The sequence below is a fragment of the Gobio gobio genome, assembly GCF_949357685.1.
Source record: "Gobio gobio genome assembly, chromosome: 19".
Taxonomy (NCBI): domain Eukaryota; kingdom Metazoa; phylum Chordata; class Actinopteri; order Cypriniformes; family Gobionidae; genus Gobio; species Gobio gobio.
In genome coordinates, this window is record NC_137112.1 from 19,231,248 (window position 1) to 19,258,513 (window position 27,266).

Sequence of the window (27,266 nt, forward strand, 5' to 3'; positions counted from 1 at the left end):
CCCTATAGCGTGGATCGTGTTGAGGCAATGTAAGGGTTAACGTGTTACTCTCCGCATCACCTTGCTTCACCACGGCTAAAAACCTTTGCAATGTGTTAGTGTAAAGCTTAGCTTTTCCGTGCGAGTCAAGATCATTCCTCTGTAATATATCCCTTATTGTTGCGTCCAGGTTGTCCTCAACAACTTTATGAATATTTTCACAAGGATGAGTCGTCCTCAATCTATCCAATTGATGTTTCGGTACGAGATAAATTTTTTCTGCATACTCCATACTCGTTACTGTCTAGACGTTATCAAACTGGTAATAAATGGTATAGCTATGCTTAAGAGGGGTAGGAGAAATCCACCTCTTTGATTAATCATGCGTCTCTTTCTCTTAACGTTAATCTTTTTATTAGCCACATATTTTATCTTTTAAAGAGTCTTTCTCTTTTTTAATCTTCTGTGCTGATTCGCAGTTAGTGGTATTATGCCATGAAGGACATTAAGAGACAATTCACATAGAGCCAGTATGAACTCGTCAGATGCTGACTGTAAAATAAGACGCCTTTGCTTCGGCGTGCCTTGGTATAATAACTTTAAAAGAGGTACATTTCTGGACAGTCTCAAACTCATGGCCCCTACCTCCTTTTCTGCATATACACCACTGGATGGTCTGAGAGCAGATCTGTTCTGAGCCGTAATCTTTCTGGTGTGTTTACGGCTGGTCGCATCCTGGTATGCTTCTATAAAGAATCTAGCCTCCCCGGGGAACATCTGCCTCCCCAAAACACAAATTTGCTGCTTATCTCTAGGGTTTTTAAAAATAATTAAATAATTTGTATTGAGGCTGATAGTCCTGGTAGATTTCCCCTGAAAGAAGAGGTTTTGAATTATCAATATTGTACTTATCGAATTGTGATGGGTGTACTGCGTAAAAGCTCGTTGAACCTCTGTGTTAGAAGAGGCGTTGTCCATTACGTCGTCAAGGAGTAATAGTGAATGCTTATGACGAGGAAATAAATACTCATCATTCAAGGATTTGGGTATACCTTCAATAAATTGAATGTCAAACACTTGCATCAATTCATCATAAAGCGGCTGCCAGCAGCTGTAGATGTAGACAAAATTTTTACATTTTACAGAACACATTTTTTCTGAATTATACATACAAAAAATATGTTTTCCCACTGTTACTGGGTCCGGAGACGACAGCTGAAAACGGGTGGAGCAATCTAAAGTCAAAATCATCTGTTTCACACGTCACAATGGTTCAAAATATTGTTAGAAGCCATAAGTAATTGTGGAATAATCAGAGAGGAGCACCCGCTTATTGTACACGACTCTGAAGCTTTTCACAAGTATTCTATTGTGAAGCGTGAGATTTCTCTTATTCCTCGCTATGGTTTCCGTATGCGATAGCAGGTGTGAGGTGTTACGTGATTTCACATAGCCCCGGACTAGTGTTATCAGACTCTGCAGAGTGACAATTTGAGCGTTCTCTGCATTGAGGGTGATGCCTTTAGCTTTGAGGCAAACATTACCTTTTGCAGTTCGATATCCGTACGATTTTGGCCCGCTTGAGCAGAACTCCAGGATTGAGTCATGAGGGTCTAATTCGCTCGTGAGCTGACCCAGATACGGACCGGTTTCAGGAACCCAGTCGCCATTTTTGGATATAAAGACAACAGAATCCGTATCTGTGTAAATGACGCGTTCGCCTAATTTATCCAGCAGTTCATGCGTCGGACACTCGTCCTGTTCAGAGTATGACCACTGAATCAACGCCACAGAATCTGAAACAAACGAGAAGTGTTTTATTACACGGCCGGATCCAAAAATGTATCGCGCAAACTCTTCGGGTTCTGTCAGGAACTCTGTTGACGGTAAATTATCGCGTAAGGAGAATCGACCCCACAAAGAATTCAGGATATATTTTGTTATCGTTCTTTTTGCCGGATTGTGAATTATTTTATTGATATCAAGTTCAACCCCCTCATTATCAAGATAATCTTTGATGTATGTTTGCTTTTCATCGTCCGTGACTACGTGCGAGGGGAATCCTGACGCTTCCTGCTTGAATTTAAGAAATGTCTTTACATAGCCAGTGAATAAATTGTCTGACGTCTCGGGGAAATGCCAGACCTCGTCTATTTTCACAATCACATAGCCGTGCTTAATAGCCCACACCAACTCGACACTAACCCAGCATCCGCTCAAAGTTCCTTGCTCATGAGTGTGATGGCATTGTGTGTCCTGAATCTCTCCCTCCGCACATGTTCGACAGAATGGAAACATTAATTTTTTCGAGCATCTGTAAGGCAACATGGGGTGAAAAAGCTTTCGCGGCAGAAGCACTTTTGCCCGGATCAGGCCGAAATAATTCTCCAACGGCTCAAAATCCCAGAATATAATCTTAGGGTGTCCGATTGGGTATGTTTTATGTGACTGCACATGAGGATACAGAGACGTGAAGTCGTAATAATCGACACGTTCTCCCTCTGCTGTTTTGTGATAAAGTTTAATAGCATTCGTGCGGCCGCCATAAAGGGCATCTCTAGGCTTCAGCCTCTCAGGTGTTTTGTAAGCTGTCATAAATGTCATGACGTCAGGGTCGCATTGTTTTGCGCGCTCCCACTCACACTCCCATACAGAAACCAACCGTAATGAATAAACGTCACGCAGAGCCCGAGCTTGTTATCAGACTGTATCCTGAGAACCCCAAAAGGCAGTTTTGAGACAGGATTTATATCGTTAGGATCATAACGGCAATTATGACCGTTGAAATAGCATCCTAGATATTCTAAAGCTATTTTCTCACCATTTGGGTTCTCGTAATATCCGTCAACATGATAAGGGCCGAACTTAACCTCCCCGTAGTAGTAACCTCTTAACCTGATTGAGGACGCATTCGCCCTTAAGATTTATATGTTTAAATTAGCTCAAATGACGTTATGTAAGTAATTACCTTGACAAACTATACATCATTTTAAAGATCTAAGAGTCAAGCTTCCATTTTTACCTCTGTTTTATTCTCAAAGTCTGATAGTAACAGTAATTTGTTAATATTTGTCAGGAGTTATGAAAATGAAAACCGCGTCGGTAACGTTTGATTGTAATATGAGCTTCAGCTGCTCTCATTCATAAAAAAACTCCTCTATTCTCCTCATGAAGACTTGCGACAAATCAACATCCCTCAGGGCTTTTAGTTCAAAAGTGTGCAGATGAGGAGAAATATTGATTGATTCTCATATGTCTGTGTCAAATTTCTAAACAGAGGAGTATTTTTATTCAATACTTCCTCAAAATGCGCAGATGTAGCCTAATCATGAGAAATGGAGACTCTTATGTGTTGTTTTCAATTCATACTGGCAGCCGGAGGGCGCTCTGTGCACATGTAGTCCATATATGGTACAGACAGACGAAGAAGATACCATGTGCCATAATAGAAGTCCATAATAAAAGCTTCCTGAGATCACTAAAGATGCAATTAGAGACATTTGAAGACAATAAACACACAATCGCAACGATGTATGGTTTGTCTGTGTTCTTTATACCATGTTGGGTGTATTCATAATAGATTATATTTATAATGCAATGCTATTCGAGCTTTTATAATTATGCAGAATATTGTAAAATGATATATTTTCTGTCTGATTTTTTGATCCGAAGCCAAATGAGACCACAGAAGGTTATTTAAAACATCCCACTTGTGATATAAAGTAATTTTGGAGAAAAAAAACATGGTTTTAATCTTTATTGTATTTTGATTGTGTGCTAAGCTAACATGCTAGCTAGCCAATGCACCTGCCACCTGGGCAAATACGTTATTTTTATTAATAATTTTGAATAGACTGAAATGAAAAACCAACTGAAATGTTTCTATTGTCAGCAACGGCATTTGAGGCACTTTAGAAGGTGAAGTGAGAAGTTTGATCAAAGAAATGAGGTTTGAATAGAACAGTTTGAATAGAGAGTCGTCAGTGATTACAATGAAGACAAAAGAATAAGATAACTAGAGCCATAACCTGGCCAGAGAGGTGTGAAAGTGTTCTGGGGAGACTGAAACTGAATGGACAGTTTGCACCTCAAAACAATAGAGACAATAAACTGAATGGTAGCTCAGAAGAGATGGCAATAAACATCAGTTAACATTTTAGAGAAATCTCTAAATAAAATCATATGACATGATCTTGAAAAACATTTAATAAAATTCTGAGTTTTAGACTTATCATCTTCAGATTTGAAATATAACATGGTCAGACATCTGGCTTCAGCTGTAGTGCACTTCTAGATTGCTAAAATGCCAACTTCAATTTTATTTTCATAAAGATATTTCATACAAATATATTTCTAATAACTTTACAAAACTTTGAAGCTTATTATAGATATTTTTGATAATGAAAATAATTATAATTATGAATTTACAGTAAACTGCCAAGTGTCTGCTTTCAAATAATGCCATACTTATGATTTTAGTGCAAAGGAATCAATAACTGTAACGGTTTTAGTCTGATTATGCCATTTCTTAGGATTTTTTCAAAAGCGGGGGTGCAGGATAACAGGTTAAGGGCATGATGCACATCTGCATTTTCACGTTCTTTAACATACTCCAACCATTGTATTGATGCGTTGGAGAATGTCTTGAACTGATTGACGTATGCGTTATTTTGAGTTAATGCGTGAGTGTCTCGGGTCAGAAAATTTGTCTTGAATACTTTCATACATGTGCCAGCCAACGTCAGGCATTTAAACGGATCGATTTTTGCACACTCAATGAACTCCTCTCGAAATCTCATACAGGCCTGACGCAGAATGATTACGTCATCGCGACCATAAAAGGCTATTTCTTTTTTGAAGTCAAATACGCCCCCCTGCACGCTTTGAAACCATTCGTCGAATTTGGATCTATCAACTGTGCTCATCGTGGCATACCCATACAGCTCTTTAGAAGGGTACAGCCCTACATAATCAATGTTTTCCGGTCTGTTGAAGTGGTGCGGGAAAAATCCTTTTGTGGGGATCTTGCTAAGAGCCATGGGGAGATAACTGAACGTGTTTATGTATCTCTGCTGAAACGTGGTGTCATACATATAAATTAATCTACACCCCTGCATAATGATTTTCAGCGGTAAACCTTCATTTATGAAATACTCTTATGAGGCCTGCTTTTATTCGCGACCACTGTCATTCTGTAATTCATACAGCATTTGTCACAATATTTTATCACATCGCACTGTGGTCTCTCACCGGGTACCAGTGATGCGCGGGTCAATGTATAAACAACCCGCACCCGACCGACGTTTTCAACTAACCCGCCCGCAACTCGGACCGCAAAAAAAAAGAAGAAAATATTGTAGCCTACCCGACCCGCTTCCTGACCCGCATTTTTTAAAAGTAGTAAATGCTCATCGTAGCTCATTGGGCCATTGAGAAAATGTTTCAGGCCCTGGCGTGGTGCGCTCAGAGGTGCAGCAGCGAGAGCAGGAAGTTCTTGAGGCGGCCCATCATTTTCCATTTCAGCTCCAGATGCATATTATTGATGAACGCGATGTTTATGTTTCGACCCGGCTCGAAGAATTCATCAGCCCACATTTGGAAAACATTTGGAAAAGTGTGAAAGCCCTTAGGAGCGCAAACTGTTATTTTTCTGAATGCTGTATGATATAGCCTAGTGTTATGTAATACAGGCTTGATTTATTCATTTATTTCGTTAAATTTTCTTAACAATTAAGATGCTGCATGTGTTTATCCAGTCTAATCGAAGTGTGCGTCTCTCCCCCGACTTTCCCAACAAAAATCCCGCCCCCTCTCAGAAAATACATAAAACTGACTTTAAATGCGTTTAAAAGTAGCCTATTAAAATGGTACAATGGCATTGCTCAGTTCAACGTTTTGGGAAATCGGGCATTTTGTCCCGCGTCAGCATTTATTCAAAAGTTAATAACGCTCAACATTCAAAAGGTAAATAAGGATTTATTGACGATCCGACCGACCGTGACCCGAATATCATTAAAAATATTTTTGGATGACTCGTAACCGCGGGTAACCGCTCATTTTGGATCAACCCGCGCATCACTGCCGGGTACCCTCGACTGTTTATGGCTATCATAGCAATACATAGATCTGCAAAATCTCTTGCAATCATTGCATCGCAAGCTGTTTTTTGGCTGTGTGTGACATACAGAGTCTAGACAAACGTTACACGCGTATTTGCATTTATGGATTCTACGGTCGTTAAAAACTTTGTAGAAGAACTCACATACGTAGCTAGTACTGTACCAATAAACGCTTTGAGGTTTTTGATCAGATAGTAGTGTGACTCGTGGATAAAAAGATGAACCGTTTTTGGATGCATCTCATCGGTATTTTTATATACTTCCAATTTTCCTGAACACTCTCTATGAAAAACCACTATTTTCAGACCGAGTTGTGCCTAAAAAACACAGAGATCGTTAAAGCCTATTCTGGTTTGTGGTGCATAGCCGGCGCTGGTGTGTATATCTCTAGCGATTTTCATCAGATCATAATCGCTAAAATTAGGGTTCATAAAATGGGCTAGACAGTAGCTGAAACACATATTGTCTTTGACATTTACGGGGCAGAATAAATTAAATGTATTCCTTTTCGTCGTCTCACTGATTGCTAGATCTGTTAACCATCTGCGTCCTCCGCCCTGTTTATCCATCGCGACCGACACCCTCAGATTCATTTGAGTATCATTTGAAAGCTCTTTATTACTTTGTACTGCCCGCTCAATCTGATCTATGAGTGAGTCGGTGTTGTGGTTATTTTCAAGAGTTAAAACCGCATTAATCGCCGTGGGAAGATTTGCACCTGTTAGCGATATATTGATATATCCTGTATCGCCTGCTATCAATCTGGAGAATGTGACAATTTCGTCTAATATGGAATTAAGCAGAATATTGTACGCTGCTAAGTCTGAAGTAGCTATTTCACGGAAGTCCAAAGTTCTGTGAATTTCTAGACCGTTGAATCCTGGACGCGTCACTATTGTGAATGGTCCAATGCTCCCCCCTTGTCTTATTAAATTAATAATTACGTCGTGAGTCAGACCCATATTAGGAGCTAACGCATCATAAATTGATGGGGCCGCACCGCGACCACCAATCTGTTCATTATTACCATTACTATCATCATCATCATCATCATCATGTGCCATATTATTGTTATTGTTGTATAGTCATTTCTAACCACGGCTGTTGATCGTTCACAAGGTTTTGTAACGTCTCCGTTCCGTTAATGAAATTTGGCGCTATCATGCGCAGCTGGTGATTAATCAGATTAACCAACTGATTTCTAGATCTTGAGGGTGGGGGTTCGTCTTCATCACCCCCGGTTTGACTATGTAAATCACCGTGACATCTTTTAGAGACCATTGTTTTGCTTTTTGTAGTTTTTATTTATTTATTTAAAAAAAAAGACAAATTTATCTTATAACAAGCGGGTGCTCCACAAAGCTTTTTCACATAACAAAAATAACAAGTCGTCTCAAAACAGATGATGCAAGGGTGAATGTTGAATCGCATAGCATAGAAATATCAGTAAAATCAATCAATAACAAATCATTGAATATATCAAATGAAATACCAGTCAATTACAATGATAAAATAAAAATAAAATAAATGAATACAGCATATATTCGTAATAACCGCTGACGAAATTAGTCAGGGTAACACAAAATAATCACCTTCTTCTTCTCTCACTCATTATAACATCATACAAATCAGTCAGCACTCTTTGAATAATATTCATTCTTTCGCTAAATAAGGACAGAGTAATTACTGAAAGTTGCTGCTGATCTCTTACTTCATGTTGAGCGCCGGAGACACCAGTCAACTCGCTATACAATCGATGATTTTCCAAAATGATCTGCTCGTGGCTGTTTCTCCAAAACTCCGCCGCGTGTTGCAAAGCGATCGTATGCTGCTGTTGAATAGCAATAATGGATTGCAGATTAGCAATAATAGCGCTTTGCGAATCATGCACAATCCCCTCAACCTCTTGGTAAGATAACGGTCTTCCCACCAGGTCTAATATGAGCTCAAAATTACGATTCGCACGGCGCAGTGTATCGTAAGACAGCCTCTGCAGATCTCTCTTGTTGAAAAGGGATTGTATCTCTCGCAAAGGTCCTGCGCCGCTCTCGTCAGAACTCGATTCCGCTGAGTCCGTAAACTCTGCGCTATTCCATGCTTCGAGCTGGGAATTCGTGAATAAATCCAGACCTCTTTCCTCGTAATTTCGCTCTGTAAAAAAGGAAAAATTTATTATTTATGAAATATATTTATGTTAGATAAAGGTTATGATGATACGTATGCTGTTTAATATCTCACCGTTTTTTCTGACGTCCTTAAACGCTGTCCGACAAGAAATACACAATCCCCGTAAACCTCTCTGAGACGCTTTTCTCCGCGGCTGGTAACCGTAGAGGGTCCTGGCTGAACTATTTCTGAATCGTGAACTCGTTTGATGGGGGGCTGTCCCGTGATGACGTCTTCAGTGACACGGCTAGATACGGGCTTGGATTCGCCGGCAGGCGATGCATCTGAAGGGAGGTCTCCATCTACAGTTGTGTTGTAGTAAACATATTATTATTATAACAATATATAGTATTTTAAATATAGTAACGATCTGAAATACTAGCTGTTCTCACCATTAATAATGTCTTGAACAACGTCTCCGACCAGAAGAGCTTCATTGACTGAAATAGAACCACAGCTCATTATTATTATTAGAGCTATATCCTGATGACATTTTAAAAGAGAATCAGAAAATGCTTACGTAGCTCATCCAGAATTATTTCAAAACCTTCGTCAAAATATAGGCCGGATTCAGGCACATCTGTAATGTTAAAACAGTGAAAACAGAATAATTAATGTGCATGATTCGTAAAAGCGGCTAAATATACATGTGTAACAATCGTAAAAGAGCAATTAAAAACTTGTACCATTGTTGTCGTTTGCAGCCATCGAGCGTTAAGGAGACGATCTTGCGTGTGTGTTGTTTTTTGCTGTAATGCTGATTTCTTAGTTGAATTTTCTTACATGAGGAGGGTTCGAGGGGGTCATAAAAAGTTTTATTCAGATCCCCCATTCCATATCGTTCAGGTCTGGCTGATTACCTCCTCTTATGTTTTTATGCTTTGTAGATCTGAGGACGAAAACCCCTATATCTCACTAAACGTCTCTATGCGAAATGTTTCTAATAGTTTTAAACTTAATTAAATAATCGGATAGTTTTTTTTATTATGTATATAATAAGCTTTACTTGTTTAAAAGGCTCTCGATGTTCTCTCTCTCCCGCTCAAAACACCCCCAGGTCATTTTCTGTAGGTCAGATATCCCCCACATTACTGTTATCAAGATGGCACGAGTGCTTTCAAGTTTTTAGCACAGCATGATGTGTCTGCTGTGCTAAAATTACTAGCACCCATGTCCCCATGCGGCACACAGTGCGAACCCCCGCACAAAGTGTGTGTGTGTGTGTGTGTGTAATGTCTCTCCCGCGCAGGGCCGGCCCGTGGCATAGGCGGAATAGGCAAATGCTAGGGGCGCCACTCATCCATAGGGGCGCCAAAATGTATTACTGATACTATTTTATTCATATTAATTTAAAATATGACCAAATAAAGCGCAAAAAACCTTAACTAAGTCCCCCGCCTCTTCCTGGTCTGCCTCATCAATCTCCCCCGCCGAGCTACTTGAAGTCAGAAATATAACACGCGATCAGTTTAATTTATGAAATTTGTTGTGTCGCGTCGCCTCTCGCCGCATCTAATGTAGACAGGATTGCTTTCATTTTTTAGGGTGCTTGGCCGCTCGCTACAGGTGTAGACACGGTGAAAGTTGCCTGATATTTTATGACGGATTGCCGAATTGTAGTGTCATAAAAAACAGAAGCCCTCTGATGCAGGCAAGATAAAGGAAACACTGCAAAAATGCTCTTCTTATGTAGTATTTTTGTCTTGTTTCTAGTTTAAATATCTAAAAATTCTTAAACCAAGATGCATTTACTAAGTGAGTTTATGCTTAAAACAAGCTAAATTATCTGCCAATGGGGTGAGAAAAATAATCTTGTTTCTGATTAAAATCTTATTTCTGTCCCAAACAGAAATAAGATAATTCTTCTCAACCCATTTGACAGATAATTGTGCTAGTTTTAAGCTAAAACTCACTTCATTTAGATTTTTTTCCCCCAGAAAACAAGGAAAAAATTATCTGTCATTTTACTTGTAAATACATCTTGATTTAAGAATTTTTTGATGTTTGGACTGGACACAAGAAAAAAATACTAAATAAGAAGAGCATGTTTTGCAGTGTAAAGACAGAGGTAAAGTGGTGTAATGAATGAACAGTTTATTTAATTGCATAGTAGTAAAATACTAATGTACGCTAATTAATTCCAGTTTACCTTAAACTATATGCAAGCAGCTGTTCTGGGTTCTCCAGTGGCCACAGATAGAGTATTTTGTCCAAAAAAATTCATATCTGATTTTTAAACGCATGTAATATCACTTTTTTAATAGCCTAATGTTTTTATTCTACAGTTGTGCAGTTTTAAGGGGACATATGGACATTTTACAAAGTATTTGCCGAAATTAGTAATGATTTTTATATACAGGTTTATTTAAAATAGCAACATTTTATGTACATTTCACATTAAATATCTAAATTTCTCAGTTTAATTTATGGTGAAAACATGAATGTGCATATTAGTGGAAGTTTGCTGCCATCTACTGGAAAACAAACACTTTTGCTAGTTCTCAATAGTTTGTGCATGAATGCTAGATGCAATTACTTGTTATTTGTGTTTAGGCTGTAATGTGGCGTAGGTGCTATTTTTGTATAGGCTAGTTTAACTATCATCAGCCTTTAAAAAAAATTAAATAATAATAATATCATGAACATAATGACGGGGTAGAATGGACTGAACATCAAATAAAACAACAACAATAAAAATTAAAAAACATCAATGCATTAAAAAAATAAAACAGTACCAGTGTTTCCGCAACTTAGACTGAAAACATGTAGTGCTAAACCTTGATACAAGGGGCACCAAGTAAAATCTTGCCTAGGGCAGCAAATTGGTCAGGGCCGGCCCTGCTCCCGCGATAACGCTCGGTGTGTTCAGATGGCTGGTTTAATTATGGCTCTGAACTCTGCAGGATATCACCCCGGGTTCTCAGGGCACTGACACCCCTGTCACCTCCGCGCGACCTCTCCAGACCCCACCCGCAATAACTGATTGTAGAGCATCAAAAAGAATATTTATTGACATGCTGAGTTCTGTCTGCACCACCCAGAGTGCAGACAGAAGAGTGCAGGCGTGTCCCAGAGCGCAAAAAATTCCACTGCAACTGACACTGCAAATGGTGGCTGTGGTGTGTGTGTGTGTGTGTGTGTGTGTGACTTGAGGCTGTTAGATTTGAGAGAGCTAAGGGTGAATAACTAAATGTTAAAACAAATAATAGGCCTATTTATTAAAATTCATTTGTTTAATTATTTTACCGTTATTTAAATCTTCACGTCTGTATGGACTGGGGGTGTATTCTTCTGCGCCGAGGGGAGTGTAAGGGGCGGGGTCTAGGGGCGGGTTTACGCACAGCCCCCCAGAGCCCATTCATGTTTCATCGTCAGAGAGAAAGGACGCTTTGCATGGAGTTCCTTAAGAAACAACTGTTTTTGCCTAAACTAAATAAAAAATTAACAGTAATTGTAATGTGAAAAACTTAATATTATTCGTTTTGCTTTTATTTATTTATTTTTAACATCTGTTCCGCACTGAGGGGGGAGTGTTAGGGGCGGAGCTGAGGGAGGCAGCTTGCGCGAGCCTCCGCGTATAGTCTTGTTTCCGTCGTCAACCTGAAAGGACGTGTTCACACAGAGTTCCGTAAGAGAGAATTATTTTGACTAAAACTAAAGAAAAACTTGAACAGTAAGATGTAATGTGAAACAACTTAACATTATTCGTTCCATGTGATTTTAACCACATTTCTTTGATATGTTTAATGCCTATTCTTGTTTGAAAACGGCTCGGGTTATGTATATAACCCTTGTTCCCTGAGAAAGGGAACGAGCACTGCATCGGAACGACGAATTTGGGGACACTCCCTAAGCAACAGCGTGTCTGAAGTATGAATGAAATCAAGCCAATCCTCATTGGTGTTGCGTCATGACGTAACTATGACAGCGTACCCGGAAGGTACATAAGGGGAGCCTGGGCATAGTAATGGCAGTTATCGCGATGAAGCATGTGCTCCAGGCATGCCGAGGTGTGGCGACGGGATGCAGTGCTCGTTCCCTTTCTCAGGGAACAAGGGTTATATACATAACCCGAGCCGTTCCCTTTCGAGGGAACTCGCACTGCATCGGAACGACGAATTTGGGGAACGAGTACCCACTAGGCCACACCGAGGATAGCTCCAGTCCTAGTGTGAAGCCGGAGACCGGGCACAGCTAGGACTGGAGCACCCTAGCACCAGGCGTCGCAGGGAGGTGCAAGCTATAGACAGCTGTACAGATCTCCTGTGCAGACATCACTAAATATACATTATAAGAGCTCTGACCTGCAGAGCAGGTGAAGTCTCCCTTCTTCCGCCGTCACGTGAGGCGGAGGATGAAATGCCTGAAGAACCAAAGGCCTGACCACGCTTGATGGCACCTTGGGCACATAACCGGCCCTAGGGTGTAAGATGGCCTTCACTTCGCCAGGGGCAAACTCCAGGCAAGTCGGCGTAAGCGCCAAGGCCTGAAGGTCCCCCACTCTCCTCAGAGAAGTGATGGCTAAGAGAAAGGCCATCTTAAGGGTCAAGCTCTTTGGGTCTGCTGACTCTAGTGGCTCGAAGGGGGCCTCAGCCAATCCCTCGAGAACCACTGCCAGGTCCCAGGTTGGGACTCTGGAACGAGCCGCAGGCCTCATCCTCCGAGCCCCACGGAAGAACCGTACAACCAACTGGTGCCTACCCAAAGGCCCATCACCCAACGGTGTGTGGAAAGCCCCAATGGCAGCCACGTACACCTTGAGTGTGGACGGGGTAAGCCCTGCAGAGAAATGATCTTGGAGGAACTCCAGCACTGAAGCCACTGGGCAGTTAACTGGGTCCACCTCACGCTCTCTACACCAAGTGGAAAATACAATCCACTTGAGGCTGTACAGTCTCCTTGTAGACGGAGCCCTGGAACTGAGCAAGGTCTCAACCACATCCGCCGGCAGGCCAGCCTCTAGGTATCTGGCCCCCTCAGGGGCCAGACCCAAAGTTTCCATATCTCTGGCCGGGGGTGAAATATTGTGCCCCTTGCTTGAGACAGGAGATCCCTCCTCAGAGGAATCTCCCACGGCTGACCCGCTAGCAGAGCTATGATGTCTGAGAACCAAACTCGAGTCGGCCAACGTGGCGCCGCCAGAAGCAGGCTTGCGCCTTGTCAACGGACCCGCTCCAGGACTCCCAGGTGCAGAGCGATCGGGGGAAAGGCGTACAGACGCAGCCTCGGCCACGTCTGCACCATGGCATCCAGCCCCAGTGGGGCCGGATGCGTGAGAGAAAACCACAGTGGACAGTGGGTCGTCTCTCGAGAAGCGAATAAATCCACTTCCACTGGGCCGAACCTCTCGCATATGGCCTCCACCACCTCAGGGTGGAGTCGCCACTCCCCGGGCCTCAGCCCCTGCCTCGACAGGATGTCTGCTCCCTGATTTTGGACCCCCGGGACATACATTGCCCTGATGGACAACAGTTTCCCTTGGTACCACAGGAGGATGTGATGCGCTAGTCTGCATAGAGGGCACGACCTCAACCCCCCTGATGCCGTGCCCCAACCAGTGAGGGAGGCGTCTGTTGAAACTGATTTTCCGGCAACAGGACGCTCCCAACACTGGCACCTGGGACAGAAACCAAGGTTTCTTCCATTTGACTAGGGAACGAAGGCCACTGCGCGTTACCCTGATCATACAGAATGGATTTCCCCTCAAGGAAAGCCACCTGGTTTACTTCCGTATTAGGGCATGGTGGCCGCGGAGGTCCGGGAAAAAGCTCCTCAGAGCTTTGTAGACCGCCAGCATTTCCAGGCAAAAGATGTGCCAGGAAAAATGCCGGGTCTCCCACAGACCTCTCGCAAGGCGGCCGCCATGACCACGTCCCAGCCAGTGAGGGAGGCGTCTGTTGAAACGGATTCCCGGCAACAGGACGCTCTAAACACTGGCCCCTGGGACAGAAACCAAGGCTACTTCCATATGACTAGGGAACGAAGGCCACTGCGCGTTACCCTGATCATACAGAATGGATTTCCCCTTAAGGAAAGCCACCTGGTTTACTTCCGTATCAGGACATGGTGGCTGCGGAGGTCCGGGAAAAAGCTCCTCAGAGCTTTGTAGACCGCCAGCATTTCCAGGCAGAAGATGTGCCAGGAGAAATGCCGGGTCTCCCACAGACCTCTCGCAAGCGGCTGCCATGACCACGTCCCAGCCAGTGAGGGAGGCGTCTGTTGAAACGGAATCCCGGCAACAGGACGCTCCTAACACTGGCCCTTGGGACAGAAACCAAGGTTCTTCCATATGACTAGGGAACGAAGGCATCTGCGTGTTACCCTGATCATACGGAATGGTTTTCCCCTCGAGGAAAACCCCTTGATTCCCAGCCATCACTGTAAGGATCTCATGCAGCAGGCCAAGAGATATTCTGTTGGACACAGCCGCAATGAGCCCCAGCAGTCCTTAAACTGCTTCACAGTGATGCTGTGGCCTAGCTTCCTTCTAGAGACCACCGCCCGTATGGACTCGATACGTGCGGGAGACAATTGTGCCCCCAACGTAGAGAATCCCATACGACTCCCAGGAACACAGTTCTCTGAGAAGGCGTCAACACGCTACTGCGTGTAGAGTCTCAAAGGGCTAGGCCGCCTGGAAGAACCCGATATTGGTACGCTTTGCCCCCAAAAAGTGAACCTCAGGAACTTCCTGTGACACAGAAGGATAGATACAGGGAAGTATGCGTCCTCTTCAGACCCATCGTGACAGACCAGTCCTCAGACTGGATCTGAATCACAATGGAGGAATTGCTAAGCATCTTGAATCTGAATCTCCTCAGAGAACGATTCAAGTACCTCAGGTCTAAAGTTGTACGCAACTCGCCATCCCTCTTAGGAACTATGAAGTACCGTCAGTAGAATCCGGACTCCCTGTCTGCCAGAGGGACCCGTTCTATGGCCTCCTTGGCTAACAGGGCTGTACTTCTTGTTCCATAACCGGAACCTGCCCTGGGCCGACCACAGTCCGAACCACCCCGTTGAACTTCGGGGGAGGAGAACCAAACTGAAGCCTGTAACCCAGGTCTACAGTCTGCAGGACCCACGTAGACACACTCGGAAGGCATGACCATGCGCCGAGATAATCTACTAAGGGAACCAGCCTCTCGAGGCTGGCCTCGGGTGTCAACCGAGACTCATTCCCGACCCCCTGAAGCGGCTAACCGGCAGGGAGCAGTCTAGAACGTTTTCCGGATGGCGCACACGTTCGCTGCCCAGTCCTACTGGAGGCGACGACGGCGTGCGTGCGCGGGAAATCAGTGAGGCCCGAAGCGTCTTTGACGGCGGGAACACAGCACTGATTTCCCGAGAGCTCCTGGGGGAAAACGACCTCGGTCGCTCCTACCCGGGAGAGGGGGCTGGCCATCAGGGCCCTCATCTAAGGGAGCAGCTCGACAGGGCCCGCCTAAACCTGATGTGTCCCGCAGGCCACAAGGCGGCGAGAACGACATCACTTCAGGAGGGCTCAATCTTAGATGAAAATCCAGTTCACAAGTTAAACACGCTTGGGTGACAGAGTTAAAGTATCCAATTTATCAAAGTCGGATAACACGACACTCAATTCCTCGGAATTAAATGCCATCATAATCACCAACCCTGTGCCAACTGATCTGAATGACAGGCTGAATAAAAATACATCTAACTCCTCAAAGTCAGATAATATTTTAATTTAATTCCTCAGAATTAAATGCAGCCACAATAAGGTGAAACAAAGTCTGAATGATAGGCTGAATATCTAACTCCTCAAAGTCAGATTATATTTTATTTAATTCCTCAGAATTAAATGTGGCCGTAATCATCAGACGAACTGTTTATTTGTATTTATATGGACTCATAAACCCCGCGTTGCCTCAGCAACGTGGTTCAAGCCGTCATAATACAATTGGCTTTCATCCCTCGAGAAAAAAGCCAAACAGTTTCAAACAATACGGTGAAACATGGTCTGAATGACAGGCTGAATATCTACCTCCTCAGAGTCAGCTCATATTTCATTTAAATCCTCAGATTTAAATGCAGCCATCATCAGATGATACTGTTTTATCGTACTATATGGACTCGTAACCCACACGTTGCCTCAGCAACGTGGCTCAAGCCGTTAAGCCAACCAGTATCTCATGCACACCGATCGCGTGTGTTCACTTTAATAGCATATATAAGGAGTGCTTATGACTTTGACTGCCTCGATGCTAAGCACGTCTTATTCCTCAGAATCAGACCGCTGAAGCATCGGGTCCTCCGCCCCGGGGGAAGAAGCCGCAGCGCGGGCTTCCACACGGGGAAGGAGAACATCTGAACTGTCAGACAAAGACTGGGAAGATGCCTCAGCAGTCCCAAGTCCCGCTGACAGTCCATCCGTAAGCCCCATGACCGGCCTCGCCGCACCGCCTTGGCGGATGCGGGACCGATCCACAGGGCTCACGAGGCTGGCCAGTCTCACCAAACACGGCCAGCCGAGAGCGGAGCAGCCTGAGTGTTAGCTTTCATATAATGCTCGTAAGCGGCTCCCTCGAGAGCCGCCCGAGTATGCTGAACACCCAGACACTGCACACACAGCAGGTGTGCATCCGAGCCCGACATGTAACGGGGACACGGATGCACACACTGCTTAAACTCTCTCACTTTCCAGTCGCCATTTCACACACACTTTCACTTTTTGACAAACAACAATAAATAGACAGACAGATTTCACACAGAGCGCTATGCTGAAGAGCGATAACTGCCATTACTATGCCCAGGCTCCCCTTATGTACCTTCCGGGTACCAATCAGGATTGGCTTGATTTCATTCATACTTCAGACACGCTGTTGCTTAGGGAGTGTCCCCAAATTCGTCGTTCCGATGCAGTGCGAGTTCCCTCGAAAGGGAACAGTGTTTACTCTATCTTTACAAACCATACGCCAAAGATATTCTCTAACATTTTAACGGCTCAAAGTTCAAATGTATGTGAAATACTATCTTTGTTTAATAAAAACTATTCCCTGATCTTGTCACTGTTATCCAAACACAATGTCTGACATTTTAAAACGTTTCAAGCACATTAGTTTTTAAACATTCTTTGATCGTTTTCGAACTTTTTAGAAAAACACAAAGTTACAAACAGTCGTAAATTCCTTTGAATAGCAGGGGGGAGGATAATAAAACAGGTGGCCAAAACAGATGGCCAAAACAGGTGTCCAGAACAGGTGTCCAGTCCGATGGGAGGGAGGGAGGGGGAGGAGGTAGGGGGGTGGAATGTTAATTAGGGGGTCATAAATCAATCAAATATGGCATTTGGTACCCTTTATTACTCTCTTCTGAAGTGACGTAAGCCACGCTTATTGTTGTGACTGTTATTTTGACGGCGCTGAGAACGCCAGAGTCTGAGCACAGAGCGCTCACATTCTCCGTCTTGATTAGCTTACAAACTTTTTAAAGGGGTGGTAAAACACATTCTTTTGAAGGCTTGATTGTGTTTGTGGGGTGCATTGTAACATGTGTTCATGCTTCGTTTAAAAAAAAAAAATCATTCTTTTTCATATATTTGACATTTATTCTACACTGCTCTGTCCCTCCTTGTAAAACGGTCTGATGCTTTCCGGGTTGTATGAAGCCAGTCCCTCAAATATACGCGATGGGCTCAGATTGGTTAGCTGGCCCAGTGTGTTGTGATTCGCTAACCGCCTAGTGCACGTTTATCGGAAACGCCACGCCCCTTACCTTTCCCGGTAGACTGTGCTTTGGTAGTATTAGAAACAATGGTGTCAATAAAACCATACCAATCTGAGCCTGAATCAGACCCAGAACATTTTAGTGAAGATGATCGAGCAGAACCTGTTCATTCCTCAAGAGTACAGACTGCGGATCGATAGTGATCGCTACTGAATGGCACTGTTACTTTTGTATTTTTAGAACGATTATAGCCAAATATCTGTCGCAAGAACTATTAACCCAAAACAAACACTAAACATTGGCTTTACTAGTAAGTTAGCCAAATCACACACAGAACCATGTTTAGCATGCCTGTAGATAAACAATACATAAAAGCTCTAATCAAAGAATCATTTACACTAATGCCAAGTTCGCTGTTGAGATTTTAACGTTAGTGTTTGTAACTGTGGCGGGGTGGGCGTGGTCCCGCGAGGTCTGTAGCGGGAGAGAGAGGGCGGAGCCGAGCGGTCGGTAAGTAGGTCAAGTGCAAATGACGAACACCTGTCTCTGATTGCAGTAATTGGCGTGGAGAGACCGCATATAAGCGGCTGCTGGGAGAGAGTGGGGAGAGAGAGACCGACTGGGACTTGCCACGTGAGCTGCCAAACAAGACCTGAGTGACTGTGCTGTACAAGAGAGATCAACTAAAAGAGAGAAGAGTGAACCATTGATGATTGAGGCGCCCTCGTGCGTGATTTATGTTTGTTTATGAGAAAGACTGTTTAATAAAGTTGCAAGTCCCAGTCACGCCGACCCCGCCTTCTTCCTTCCTGACCAAGAGTATTCCGAACCGCTTCACACTGGTGCCGAAACCCGGGAAGGAAGAAGAGAGCCGCCGCCATGCAGACCCCGCCAAAGACGCCGCTTGCGGACCTGGTGTCATCGCTCGCTGGTCTTCACCAACAGACCCACGAAGATCTGCTGGCCGTGAGGGCCGAGCAGGACAAACGTTTTGAGGCCCTCATTCTTGCCCAGCATGAAGACCGCGAGCTGTTCCGGAGCTGGATGGTCCGGGAGATTCCGGCCACCCCCCCGTCTACAACCGACTCGGCCGCCACCATCCACCTCTCGAAGATGGGCCCCGAGGATGATCCGGAGGCGTTCATCGACCTCTTCGAGAGGTCCGCCGAGTCCCGGGGGTGGCCCCGGACGGACTGGCCAATGCGGCTCCTGCCGCTGTTGTCAGGAGAAGCGCAGGTAGCCGCACACCAACTGCCAGTCCAGAATCTCCTGGACTACGAAGACCTGAAGCGCGCCATCCTGCAGCGGGTCGGCCGGAGCCCAGAGCAACAGCGGCAGCGCTTCCGAAGCCTGACCCTCGGCGAGTCCGGCCGACCCTTCACCTTCGCGCACCAGCTCCGGGACTCGTGCCGCAAGTGGCTGATGGCCGGCGGAGGCGACGTCGAGGGAATCATCGACCGTGTGGTGCTGGAGCAGTTCGTCGCGCGGCTTCCCCAGAAGACCGCGCAGTGGGTCCAGTGCCACCGCCCGACGTCGCTGTCCCAGGCCATCCAGTTGGCGGAGGACCACATGGTGGCGTGCCACGGGGTCGGCGAGCCCCTTCCTTCGGCTTCTCTCTCTCTCTCTCTCTCTTCTCCTTCCCCCCCTCTTCTCTCCAAGCCTGTCCCTCTTCCCAGGTCGCGCAGCGGGTTTCCGCCCAGGCCAGCACCGAGGTGGAGGACAGGGCTGCCCGCGGAGGTTCCGGCAGTACCACGACCATCAGCTAGAGGAGGGGGAGCCACCAGCGACCCGTTCCCCACCACGTCCGCGTCGGCGCTCTCTCCGCGCCAATTTGGGGAACCGCTGCCAGCCACTAGAGTGGCGGGGAAGTCTGGGCCGGCTTGTTGGCGTTGTGGGGATCCCGGACATTTTATCGATCGGTGTCCGGTGATGGAGGTGGGGACATTGATCCGGGTCCCCGACGCGCCGCAAGCTGCCCCCGATCAAGCTGGCCTGTACCAGATACCCGTGAGTATCAAGGGGGGTACTTATCAAGCTCTGGTGGATTCAGGGTGTAACCAGACCTCCATCCATCAAAGCTTGATTCAACCTAAGGCGTTGGTTAACGGCCGCGTGGTTAAGGTACGGTGTGTGCACGGGGAAGTGGTGGACTATCCGTTGTTGCCCGTGGATATTCAATTTCAGGGTAAAACGCATAGTGTTGAGGTTGCAGTTAACCCGCACCTCCGGCATCCACTAATTTTGGGTACTAATTGGCCAGGATTTAATAAACTATTGGGGCACTTGTGTGTGGATGCCTCTTGGGGAAAGTGTAAAAAAAGGAAAGAGACGGTTGCTCAGGTGGGAGAGGTGGATTCGGGACCTCTGGGTGCTCTTCCAGGGGAACAGAGCGGTCTCGAGCTACCCAGCCTCACAGACCGCGATGATTTTCCCCTGGAGCAGTCCCAGGATGAGACGCTTAAACATGCGTTTACTCAGGTCCGTTCCATCGACGGCCATCTCCTCCATCCGGACCAGCCGCTCTCTTATCCTTATTTTTCTGTTTTAAAAGATAGGTTGTATCGAGTGACCCAAGACGCTCAGACAAAACAAGATACAACCCAGTTGTTAGTGCCTAAAAGCCGTCGGGAAATGCTTTTCCAGGCGGCTCACGCGAATCCTATGGCCGGGCATTTAGGAACAGCGGCGACACTTAACCGTCTAATGGCCCGATTTTTCTGGCCGGGCATCCACGAGAATGTACGCAGGTGGTGTGCGTCTTGTCGTGAATGTCAGTTGGTGAATCCACCGGCCACCCCAAAAGCACCATTGTGCCCGCTCCCGTTGATGCAGGTCCCCTTCGAACGAATTGGCATGGACCTCATCGGGCCATTGGAACGGTCAGCACGTGGGCATCGCTTTGCATTGGTTCTGGTGGACTATGCAACACGATACCCGGAGGCAGTTCCGCTCCGCACTATTTCGGCGAAAAGTGTCGCGAGCGCACTGTTTTCCTTAATCTCCCGGGTGGGAATCCCGAAAGAGATTCTCACCGATCAGGGCACGGCGTTCATGTCACGAACGATTCGCGAACTGTATGAATTATTGGGCATTAAATCGGTTCGCACCAGCGTCTATCACCCACAAACAGATGGTCTGGTGGAACGATTTAATCGCACATTGAAATCCATGATTCGTAAGTTCGTTCACGAGGACGCCAAAAATTGGGATAGGTGGCTAGAGCCTCTGTTGTTCGCTGTTCGCGAGGTCCCGCAAGCCTCCACGGGGTTTTCCCCCTTCGAGCTTCTCTATGGACGCCAGCCTCGGGGGGTGCTGGATGTCCTTAGGGAGGCTTGGGAGGACGGACCTTCGGCGAGTAAAAATGAAATTCAGTATGTCCTGGACCTGAGAACAAAACTCCACACTTTGGGGCGGCTGTCAATGGAGAATTTGTTGCAGGCTCAGGACAGACAACGACAGCTCTACAACAGAGGCACTAGACTGCGTCAATTTTCACCGGGAGATAAAGTCCTTGTATTACTCCCTACGTCGAGTTCTAAATTACTCGCGAAGTGGCAAGGGCCCTTTGAGGTCACACGGCGAGTTGGCGAGCTCAACTATGAGGTCGTGCGGTCAGATAGGGACGGGGCACGTCAAATCTATCACCTCAACCTCCTCAAAAAATGGTCTGAGGCGGAGTCAGTGATGCTTGCGACGGTAGTGAGCGGAGAGGAGGATCTCGGGCCGGAGGCGGTCCAAAAGCCTCAATCTATCGCTCTGGCCTCGGGAGGAGACCACCTCTCACCCTCGCAGCTCACTGACGTAAGTCGTTTACAAGCAGAATTTGCTGACGTCTTCTCGCCCCTACCCGGCCGGACCGACCTCATTCAGCACCACGTTGAGACGGAGCCGGGCGTGGTTGTTCGCAGCCGGCCTTATCGCTTACCTGAACACAAGAAAAAAGTCGTTCAGGCAGAATTAGAAGCTATGCTAGACATGGGGGTAATAGAAGAGTCCAACAGTGACTGGGCGAGCCCGATTGTTTTAGTCCCTAAACCTGACGGCTCGGTCCGGTTCTGCGTGGACTACCGTAAGGTAAACGCGGTGTCAAAATTCGATGCTTATCCAATGCCAAGGGTTGACGAATTGCTTGATCGGCTAGGAACTGCTCGTTTTTATTCGACACTGGACTTAACAAAGGGATATTGGCAGATCCCCTTGTCTCCTCTATCCAAAGAAAAAACAGCTTTCACCACGCCGTTTGGATTACACCAATTTATCACCCTTCCTTTCGGCTTGTTCGGGGCTCCTGCGACCTTCCAGCGTCTGATGGACAGAATTCTCCGGCCGCATGCTGCATATGCCGCTGCCTATCTAGATGATATCATCATCTATAGTGCGGACTGGCAGCGTCATATGCAGCACTTGCGAGCTGTCCTGAAGACGCTGAGAAGGGCGGGGCTCACGGCCAACCCAAAGAAGTGTGCGATTGGGCGGGTGGAGGTAAGATATCTGGGCTTCCACTTGGGTCATGGGCAGGTGCGTCCCCAAATTGATAAGACCGCAGCCGTTGCGACCTGTCCGAGACCCAAGACCAAAAAGGAGGTTAGACAGTTCCTGGGGCTGGCGGGGTATTACAGGAGGTTTGTGCCTAATTATTCGGAGCTCGCCAGCCCGCTGACTGATCTAACTAAAAAGGAGGTGCCAGATACAGTTCAGTGGACGGAGCGGTGCCAGCAGGCTTTTACCCAGATAAAGGCTGCTCTGTGTGGTGGACCGCTCCTACAAGCTCCTAACTTTTCTCTCCCTTTTTCCCTACAGACTGACGCCTCGGACAGGGGGTTGGGCGCAGTCCTGTCCCAGGAGGTGGAGGGTGAAGAGCGGCCGGTGCTGTACATCAGTCGCAAGCTCTCTAAGAGAGAGACGATGTACAGCACCATAGAGAAGGAGTGTTTGGCCATCAGGTGGGCCGTTCTCACCCTTCGCTATTACCTCCTCGGGCGGGAGTTCACCCTCTGTTCGGATCACGCCCCCTTGCAGTGGCTCCACCGCATGAAAGATACCAACGCGCGGATCACCCGTTGGTATCTGGCGTTACAACCCTTTAAGTTCAAGGTGGTCCACAGGCCGGGTGCTCAGATGGCTGTGGCTGACTTCCTCTCCAGGAGGGGGGGGGGGGGAGGCTGCAGGCCGGATGGCTCCCCGGCCTGAGACGGGCGGTGGGGGTATGTGGCGGGGTGGGCGTGGTCCCGCGAGGTCTGTAGCGGGAGAGAGAGGGCGGAGCCGAGCGGTCGGTAAGTAGGTCAAGTGCAAATGACGAACACCTGTCTCTGATTGCAGTAATTGGCGTGGAGAGACCGCATATAAGCGGCTGCTGGGAGAGAGTGGGGAGAGAGAGACCGACTGGGACTTGCCACGTGAGCTGCCAAACAAGACCTGAGTGACTGTGCTGTACAAGAGAGATCAACTAAAAGAGAGAAGAGTGAACCATTGATGATTGAGGCGCCCTCGTGCGTGATTTATGTTTGTTTATGAGAAAGACTGTTTAATAAAGTTGCAAGTCCCAGTCACGCCGACCCCGCCTTCTTCCTTCCTGACCAAGAGTATTCCGAACCGCTTCACAGTAACGTTAGGTGTTCGTCGGATAACGTTTAGTATGAATGAGCATTTAACAGACTGGTTTGCAGAACAGCGTTGTCATCTGTTTACTTCCTTGCTACAACGTACAATTAACCTATTACAGGAAAACACATCGATGAAAAATAAATCAGACTTACAGGTTGTGGCCCGTAAACAGCTTCTGTTTGTAAATCCAGCTTTCAGGACAAGCCGTTGTGCATATCCTGCATTGAACTCGCGAAGTTTGTGGAAGTTTTCCTCCGTGAAATGTGCTGCGGGAGCCCCGCACGCGTCGTGCATGATTCACACTGGCCGTGTTTGTCTCACGCAGCTGACGTTGTGCGAATCCTGTATTGAACTCGCGAAGATTGTGGAGTTTTCCTCCGTGAGATGTGCAGCGGGAGCCCGACGCGCGCCTTTTCCCCTCCGTCTCAAACACACATGTGCATATAACATGCTGTATGTTAAACGCTCTGCAACGCACCCCCGTCCCACAAGGAAGGCTGAACAAAGCAAGTACCCCAGACTATACCACAACAGCGCCGCGATATAAAATGGCCTCACCCCCCCTTATTTAATATTCTCGGAGGAGGGGTTTATGTAAATATTGAGCCTGGTGATGTCACCAACCCTGGAGGAATGTGTGTAGTCACCTACTGGCCGTTTGCTGTAGTCCTTAGAAATTGATTTCTTTAAAAGCAAATATCTCCCTTTGCTTTAAACTTTGAATGTTGTAACTTTGCAGATGTTGTTTATGTTCAAGCAGCAACATTACACGCTAGCTAAAGTTAGAATAGTGAAATCGTGGTTTACCACCCCTTTAACAGTCCTGTCTAATATGTTATCAGGTAGAATGTTATACAAAGAAATTAGCAGAGATGTATAAAGTACTAGAGACACATACTTGAGTAAAAGTACAAGTTCCTTATCAAAAAAGTGACTTGAGTAGAAGTGCTCTTTAAGCACCACACTTAAGTAGAAGTACTAAAGTATTCAACATTTTTTGTACTTAAGTATTGCAAGTAGTTTATTTTAAAATGTACTACTCAAGTACTGAAAGTAAAAGTACAAGTATTGTGTTATGTAGTTATTAAAGAAAGTAGTCAAAAGTTTGAACATCATATTGTTTTTATTATTTCAAATGATTAACCTAAAGGACAATCACAATGTTGGTAGGTAATTTTTCTACATATTGTCATATAAATAACCTGAAAATACTGTAGTTCATTAAGATTAAATCTTACTATAACCACTCTTACTAAAAAAAAATGGGGTAAGCACACTTATATTCTCATTTCAAGAGGTGTTCTGAGTAAATGATTTGTTTGTAACACTTTACAATATGGTTTGATTTGTTAACATTACATTAGTTAATGTATTAGACTAATAACTAACATGAATTAACCATGATCAATACATTTGTACTGTATTTATTAATCTTTGTTAATCTTAGTTAATAAAAATACAGCTGTTCATTGTTTGTATATGTTACTTCACAGTGCACATTAACTATGTAAACAAATAGAGAGCAATTTGAGCGCAAGACGCTCGTGTTGTTTTAAAGACAGTGAATGCGCGCTCGCGGGGCTCTCTCGCGCGCTCTCTCTCTCGCGCTCTGTCTCTCTCTCTCTCGCACTCTCGCTCTCGCTCTCTCTCTCGCTCTCGCTCTCGCTCTCGCTCTCTCTCTCTCTCTCTCTCGCACTCTGTCTCTCTCGCACTCTGTCTCTCTCTCTCTCTCTCTCTCTCTCTCTCTCTCTCTCTCTCTCTCTCTCTCTCTCTCTCTCTCTCTCTCGCACTCTGTCTCTCTCTCGCACTCTCGCGCGCGCTCTCTCTCTCTCATGCGCGGTAATGTGGGTTTGGAATGGAATGATTCATAACATTTTTATAATTGTAACGAGTAACGATGCAGAACATAAAAAAAATATCGGAGTAAAAGTATTAAAATTTATCGAAAATATGTACTGAAGTAAAAGTGGAAGTAGGAGAAAAAATTAATACTCTAGTAAAGTACAGATACTGCCTTTTAGTACTTAAGTACAGTAGTGAACTTTCTACTTCGTTACTATACATCTCTGGAAATTAGACATTATATGAAAAAGTATAAGCGTTTGCAATGTGGTTGATGTCCAATGTCACTAGCGGAGAAAAAATACGTAATCATGTTTCGCTTGCTCCCCTCAAAGCTGTGTTGGATTGTCTCCGTAGCATAAGGGTTGGGAGGTCCAGCTATCACTGTATTCCATGCTAGTTATTTCATATAAGCTGTGTGCACAGCTTTTTAGAAATGGCGGGTGCTATTTTGCATGCATTCGACCAGTCAGCGTACACTTTCGGCACTGGTAGTTCCTATTGTGCTGGGTTAGACCCTACTCTGAAGTAGTCATGATTCGCCTCTCACAACGTAACATGCTCTAAAAACACGTCTTAAGCATGCAGAATAATATAAGTGGGATTTTTTTGTAATTGCGGTTTGAACGATTACATAATCGTGTCATCCGTAATCGTTATCGCGATTAGAAATTTGATTAAATGTGCAGCTACTGGGAAGTGAGTTGGACGATGACATCACTGTTTTATCCAGAGCGGCTGTACAGCCAAAACAAACTTTGTTGCATTATTTTCCTGTTATCACTGTAAAGCTGCTTCGAAACAATCTGTATATTAAAAAGCGTGATATAAGTAAAGGTAACTTGACTTGTAAGAAACTCAATGTTAAACACATGGCTGTCTGTTAAGCAGAAGCACGTGTGGATGGGGATCTTCTTTTGGCGGGTGAGTTATACAATGCTTTCCCCTATCCAAAAACACCTCAGAGTTGATCCACCCACTGTATGATAATCTGACAAGGGTATTGATCGGTGCCCCAAAACACTATTAAGTAGGGCTGGGCGATATGGCCAAAAAGTGATCTCGATAAAAACTTTTCATATCAGTCGATATCGATAATTATCACGAATAATGTGAAATATTTATTTCTTTCAAATTTAAAGGCAGATTTTTGCTCCTAAGTGAAAGTAGTAGAAACCAGACTGTTAATTGTGGTTTTAAACTACTTTTTTATTGTCAGAATATGACAAACGCTTCACGTTTTTGAATTCCTTACACTTTTCCAGTCATTTTTCCTTAACAAAACAAATTTCTTAATAGAAAAAAGGAATGTCTTAGTTTCTGCATGTTCTAATAGGTGATATTGTTTTTGTGTTGCCTGACTTTGTATCTTTGTATCTATATATACAGTATCTTCGGCACAGTTTGCAGTGCAGTATTAATAATATTACATGTTTTGTCTCTTAGAAATGCACATTTGTCAGTGAGTTGACAGTAGTAGTAGCTTGAGTTAGCAGGATGCAGATGTAAATTTATGTTTATTAACAAAAACTCGGACATCTGTAAAAATTGTAACAATCTCATTTTTATATGATAAAATTAAAATATTATTAAAATATTGTTTTTATATATATTAAAATTAACCTCTTCCGTAGTATCGTAGATTTAGATCATGATGACCACATTTAAAAACATATAGCTCTTCACTACAATGGTAAAATGTATGGTTTCTATGGTATTTGTATGAAAAACAGTAGACCTAGCCTAAAAACGTTTAGTATATGCACAAATTCTAGCTAAATAAAAATACTCTAATAATATTCCATTACTCCTTTAATACATGTCTACATTAATAATATAATAAAACTCTATATGAATATCCCACATTTC

The 27,266-nt window shown here is 45.0% G+C and overlaps 1 protein-coding gene across 1 annotated transcript; it reads left to right on the forward strand.

Moving 5' to 3' along the window:
- Positions 1 to 18,727: 18,727 nt before the first annotated feature.
- On the forward strand, positions 18,728 to 23,392 carry LOC307143008 (uncharacterized protein). Its single transcript, XM_079844251.1, has 2 exons — positions 18,728 to 19,958; positions 23,271 to 23,392. Exons 1-2 carry the CDS (start codon positions 18,831 to 18,833, stop codon positions 23,271 to 23,273), a joined length of 1,131 nt encoding a protein of 376 aa, XP_079700377.1. The 5' UTR covers positions 18,728 to 18,830; the 3' UTR covers positions 23,274 to 23,392.
- Positions 23,393 to 27,266: the final 3,874 nt, after the last annotated feature.

Coding starts and splice junctions, on each gene's coding strand:
- LOC307143008 (XM_079844251.1), top strand. CDS start 18,831: ATGCAGACCCCGCCAAAGACGCCGCTTGCGGACCTGGTGTCATCGCTC.